Consider the following 6,000-nt stretch of genomic DNA (forward strand, 5'->3'; position numbering starts at 1 on the left):
TCAAACGACATTAAAAAGTTTCATATCATCTGATATTTATTTCACAATGACAGGGTGAATAGGGTGAACTTTTGAACTTTTCCCGTACTTTATTTTCTGAATCCATGACTTGCATGTTTGTGTAGATCACCCTCTTTGGATGTCCTCCAAATGGCTCTCCATGAATGTTCTGATGCTGGACGAGAAACGCGTCATGGTTGAGGCCAACGAATCCACCATCCAAAAAATGTTCGAGAACCTCGGTGAGTTGAAGGGAAACATTGCTGATCCCAATGACCTGTGAGGAGCATTATTCATCAATTTGGGATTTTTTTTTTTTTTTTGGGTGACGTAGGTATAAAGACAATAAAGGTGAACATTCGCCATGCCAACTCGCTGGGTGGCGGCTTCCACTGCTGGACGACTGACATCCGCCGCCGCGGTACACTGCAGTCCTACTTCCACTAGCCTTGCCAGAAATGGGCAGTTTTTATTGAGCTTTAAAAAGTAATTAATTCAATTGCCAATTTTGAATTTGTTATCCAGTGTCTCTAACTAAGATTAACAACTGGGCGATACAGCTTTTATTTGCAATTCAATTGTTTCACCTCGAGTGTTAACATCAAACTAGTGATATTTTTAAAAGTGTATTAACAAATACACAAATCTATTAATTAGTCTTAATAGACGGCACAAAAGTCTTGTTCAAGATTGGGTCTTTTTGTCCTGAATGAATATGAATGTTTTGTTTTGACGTCGCTGTGCAGTACAGTGCCTTTGCAAACAGCTTTGTTTTCATAGACAGTGAACATTCGCGGTTCAGCATTTGCAAATTTGCAAATTGTTGCATTTTTTTTTTACAGGGGGAACCTTTTCTCTGCTATTTGCTCAAAAAGAAAAAAAAAAGTTAAAATATAGATGGCTTTGGCCATCTTTGGGCTACGGAACTAAAACGAACGAAAAGAGGGGCGGAGCTTCATTTAGTCAGACCAGGGATGGGCAACTTATATTTTTCATCAGCACTTCTGGGTGGCCATATATGACCATGAACCTCCTAAGAAATACCGTCTTAAATATGGACATTTTTTTTTTAACTAAAACCATATAAAGAACATCACCGCATCTTATATTTCATTCTCAATGTATGTAGGAAAGATCCAGGCTTCAACAACAAAGCGTTTAAATCATCAAAACATGCCCACATACTGTGATTTTTTTTTTTCAATGCAAAGGGCTCTTGTGAATAAAAAAAAATAAAAAATCACATTCAAGGGAGGCACAAAACTAGTGAACAGCAAACCAGCATGAAGTGAAAGAACTAATTATACCCCCCCCCACAAAACTCAACTCCCTCAAAATATAGACATTATTCCTTCTTTTTGTCCTGCATGTCATCCAACGCAACTCAGTGACAACTGAAAAGTATAAAAGGGGAAATATGTTGAAAATGTCCCTCCTATTTTCTATTTTTATTTGTTTAAATTGAGTGGACAGGCCACCAGTTGCCCATACCTGAGTCAGACCACCAACCTGTGGAATAGAAACAAAGTGCTTTGCCGCCTCTGTGAGGCATTTATTGGCAATGACAAACCTTTTTGAGTGGCGTCAATTACTAGCAAATAGCAGAGGTTCGCCGTACACTCACCAGACATTTTATTAGTTACACTTTTCTGCTCACTTCCCATCTATTTCTTAACCAGCATTTCAAGGAAACTTTTTGAGATTATATTTTTGTGCTGATGCCGAATCTGCCCCCATTTTTTTCACACAATAATAATAATAATAATAATAATAATAATAATAATTGAATTTATAATATAGTGATACATTTTGTAATATTTATTAACTAAGAGTTGGGCTCAGCAACAAGCGGATTTTTTTTTAGCTCGGAATTACATAGTAAGATCCAAGCTTTTATAGACCCAACAAATGATGCGGTGGAAAAAAAGTAAAAATCTTTTTAAACATACGTTGAGGGACACAGAAAGCCATCTCAGATTAAAATATGCTGTTGACCAGTGTTATTTTTATTATTTTGTTAAATGTCACCAGCATTTTTGGAAAGATACTAAATTTGTTGACACAAGAAACCGTGACCGAGTGGATGGCTTGCAATGGTCAAAGTGTACCTAATAAATTGTCCACTAGGTGTACGTGATCAATAGAGGCATCACTTTCCTTGAACATATATCTCAATATTAACTACATTTCTGGCCTGGCTATTGTTTGTGGCTTCGACATCTTCAAGTCAATATGAGGACAAGGTACAGTTTGGTATGAGAATGTCATCAAACTTGGGCACAGGAGGAAGGGAACGACCTCCGTTGAACACTCAGAAACAACACTTCTGTCGTTTTTTTTTATATATATTTAAAGAAATGTATTAAAAGTTGTTATGTAAAAGTCATGAAACATGATGAATTTATTTTCACTGGAACATCATTTTGTACAGATTTGATTCGATTGGACAAAGTTCAATTCACAGTTGATTTGGATTTCCCACCAATTCATGTTTTTATATATTTACAGTCCGTATCAGATATTGCATACCTTTTGTCTCTGCTGTTCTCTTTTGTCGCAAAACTGGGCCAGTTACATGTTGCAAGTCATTCTCATTGAAGCGGTTGAGGCTTTTTTTTGTTTGTTTGTTTGCACGGCAGAAATGGCAAAAGAATGAGGAAAGAAATGCATTTGTTTGGTTATGTTAGTGTTGCATTTGAAGGAAACAGTAAAAGTCTTTGCATGTGTGCGTGTATGCGCGTGTGCGTGTGTATGTGATTCCCAACTGTTGTCTGATGCGACTGGAAGTCAGTAATGAGGAAAGCAAGTGCTGTTTTGTATTGTGCAACATTAATAAATTCAATTAAAAATATGTATCAATTTTATGACTCATAAAGTAAAAAAAACTAAACCTGACCACATTTGGCATATAAGACACTCATAAATTATAGTCGACTTTTTTTATAGGCCAAATGTGGTCAGTTTTCGATCCATTTTTTATAGTGTCCTTGTAAGGGTTGCAGGTAAGCAGACTGACGAGTTAGATCTTCATCATCCACAGGTGCGGAAACCAAATCTGATCACAAATCACTCGTTTATTTGACTACAGCCATCCGTATTTGGCTGTGAATATTATGTAATCAAATATTTTGTATTAGAAACAACAGGATGATTTACTGCATACCATTTACACCAATTTTCCACAACGGGTGGTCTGCCCTCTAGTGGTAGAAAGAAACATTGTTGAACAGCAGTTCAGTTGAGTTCTTTTAAAATCATTTTTTTTAAAATTGAATCCTTCAGAAAAATAGCACTGTATAATTTGTATGATATAAAAACTGAATTTAATCAAATAATAATATTTTCCACATTTGCTGTAATTCAATGGGCAATGTTTTGCTCCTTCTGACATGTGCGCCTTTGCCAGGACAAAATGAATATACTGGCAGACGATTACAAAACATATGCCTGTGAGGAGGCGTCACGGTGGCCGACGGATTAGCGCGTCCGCCTCACAGGGCAGAGGTTGTGTGTTCGCATGTTCTTTACGTGCCGGCGTGGGTTTTCTTTTATTTATTTGATGGCAACGCTGTATGTTGTTGCGTAAAATATGCAACTTCAATTCTTCTCATGAGCTGCGTTTTTGGTGATTTGCTTTAGATTGGATTTAGTTTTATTATGCTCTCCTTGTGTCCCTGTCTCGTTAGGTTATTGTGTCCATCCGTTCTCGTCAGCCCGGTACCTCCTGTCTTCCAATCAGATGCCTCAGCTGCTTGTCCAGGTGTTCCTCCGTGTCTCGTCAATTTGCTTGGATAAAAGACCTGGTGTGAAGTAAGTTCAGAAAATGGCAAATCAAAAATGTTTTAATTGCATGTAAGACCAACTGGGGTGGCTTTAAACAACCCATCCTTTCTTTCTTAATCTGTTTGTTTGTTTATTTATATTTTTCAAATTTGCCAAACTGTGGTTTAATGAGATATGACTCGGAGCAAAATATTTGGCCGAACAACTCGTGTTAATCGGTTTACTCGTATCTCGAGGAACCTTTGCCTTGTGTGTTTTTGAAAAGTGTTCAGCTGGATGAAGTGTCCCTTTAAATATGCTCATGATGGTGGTGCTTCGAGTCTTTTTTATTTTTTTAAGTGGTAGTAACTGTAAAAAGTTTGCGAACCACTCAAACAAGAACTGTTATGCTTTTATGGAGACGCCGCCGTTGACATAGAGGTCATATTAACGTTGAAGTTATCAGCAAGGTGGAGGTTTAAATATCTCAGCAGCACTTTGGTACTCTCCTGTGCAGTTTTTTATGACAAGATCTGTAAAAAGCAAGGCAAATTCGACGGGCTTGACTTTTGTAATACAACAAGAGCAAAGCATTGAAGACAGTTTTGTAGTGAAGTGATAATGTTGCATGTTGCTGACATCTATTGGTGAACTGTATGCACTACATTTCAAGATGGAATGGGGAGAAAAAAAATTAAACTGCACCAAAATAAACTGCAGAGGATATTAACCTGAAAGACAGAAAAGTAGTCCTACTCTTTCCTTAGGTTCAAATACAGGCGCTTGTGTGTGTAAAAAAAATAAAATAAATAAATGTACTGCCTAAAATTAAGTGGAATGAAAATGAACAAAAGCATGACAACAAAATATCAGTTTTAGAGTGTGCCTCCTAGTGGTCACACATCAGAATTACAGGGAAAATAAAATATTAACGAGGTTAACTCATTTCATTTTATCAAGTTCGGCGGGCCGGATTGAAATATTTAACGGGCCGCATGTGGCCACCCCGGCCGTATTTTGCCCTCGCCTGATTTGGACAAATGTAGTTCGTGTACATATGTTAAAGTGAGTTGAGTCGCTTTATTGAGTCAATTAATTTTTGTCACTCCCTAGTGGCATTGAGAGAGAATTATGAACCTTTTTCACAGTTGTGTCAATTATATGCCGATTTTTGCGGTTAGCAGGGAAATGCCGCGCTAAAGTCAAGTTACGATACCTCCGTAATTGTTATCTGCCTGCCGTGCGCTGTCAGTCGCGAGTCTCTTGGGCTCTGTGACATTGTGCTCAAGCGTGTGGCCTATTTCGTCGTCACAATGCGGCCTGGATCAGCCGCTGACGGAGTGAATGCGATCAGGTTGCAGCCGTGGCCCGTGACAAAGCCCGGGCATCCTAATCCCACGGCACGGTCGCACTTTGGGATTGGGAGGGGTGAGTGTGAGTCATGAAGGGTAGGGAATAAATCACAAAAACTCTCCGTTGTTCACAGCAGTTGACAAGAAACCGATTCTCGCGCTATTTGGGCCCACGGATTGTTTGTTTTATGCCGTTGCCTCATTGCATATCCACAATGCGCATTCGGCAACTGTTTGCAGACATGAGAGACCAATGGGATTTGGGAAAATTGCAGTCAGCTGCTCAGAAAATACAGATGTTAACTCGTCGAATTTTGTAATGTCAAAACATGCTGTTTTTAACTAGAAAGCACAATTTTGCCTCACCAGTAACGTCGGAACAAATAATTGTCCTACTTGAATGCCAAATTTGTCCCGTGTGCGTAAATGTCATACAGTAGTGCAAAAATTTAACTAATACGACGTCATTTTAGCATTTATTCTATTTTCTTGATGTCCATCTTAAAGGGATCATCTGGCAGGCATGGTCCATTTTTCACTAACAAGCTCAAGTCACATGTTTTTTTTTTTAATAAGGAAATTATATTATTTTGCACATGTCTGAGGGTAAACTAACCCAGCTTCCGTTAGCCGCCGCAGTGGTCTTACTTAGTGATGGGCAAATGAAGCTTCAAATCTGCTTCATGAAGCAGTTGTAATATTTTTGGACTCCAGTAGATGGCACTGTCTTTCTCACATTGGGCTGACTTGCCATTTTTTTATACCCTTTTTTTTTAAACCGACAGTGCCATCTAGAGGACTCAAAAATACAACAACGAGTTCATGAAGCAAATTTGAAGCTTCATTTTCCCATCACTATTGAAACGTATTTTTTAAAACCAGAATG

At 38.3% G+C, this 6,000-nt stretch overlaps 1 protein-coding gene across 2 annotated transcripts in view; it reads left to right on the plus strand.

Annotated features, from left to right (window-relative positions):
- The window catches only part of gatm (glycine amidinotransferase (L-arginine:glycine amidinotransferase)), a 30,892-nt gene extending 28,049 nt beyond the window's left edge, over positions 1-2,843 (plus strand). For both annotated transcript variants that reach the window (XM_088296992.1, XM_088296991.1), the window contains exons 8-9: positions 126-242; positions 335-2,843. In XM_088296992.1, the coding sequence (XP_088153118.1) occupies positions 126-242; positions 335-447 (230 nt within the window). In that variant the 3' untranslated portion in view covers positions 448-2,843. The remainder of the gene's footprint in view (positions 1-125; positions 243-334) is intronic.
- Positions 2,844-6,000: the final 3,157 nt, after the last annotated feature.

This window comes from Idiotropiscis lumnitzeri, chromosome 5 (assembly GCF_059441095.1).
Source record: "Idiotropiscis lumnitzeri isolate Australia: NSW breed Sydney's pygmy pipehorse chromosome 5, RoL_Ilum_1.0, whole genome shotgun sequence".
Classification (NCBI taxonomy): Eukaryota; Metazoa; Chordata; class Actinopteri; order Syngnathiformes; family Syngnathidae; genus Idiotropiscis; species Idiotropiscis lumnitzeri.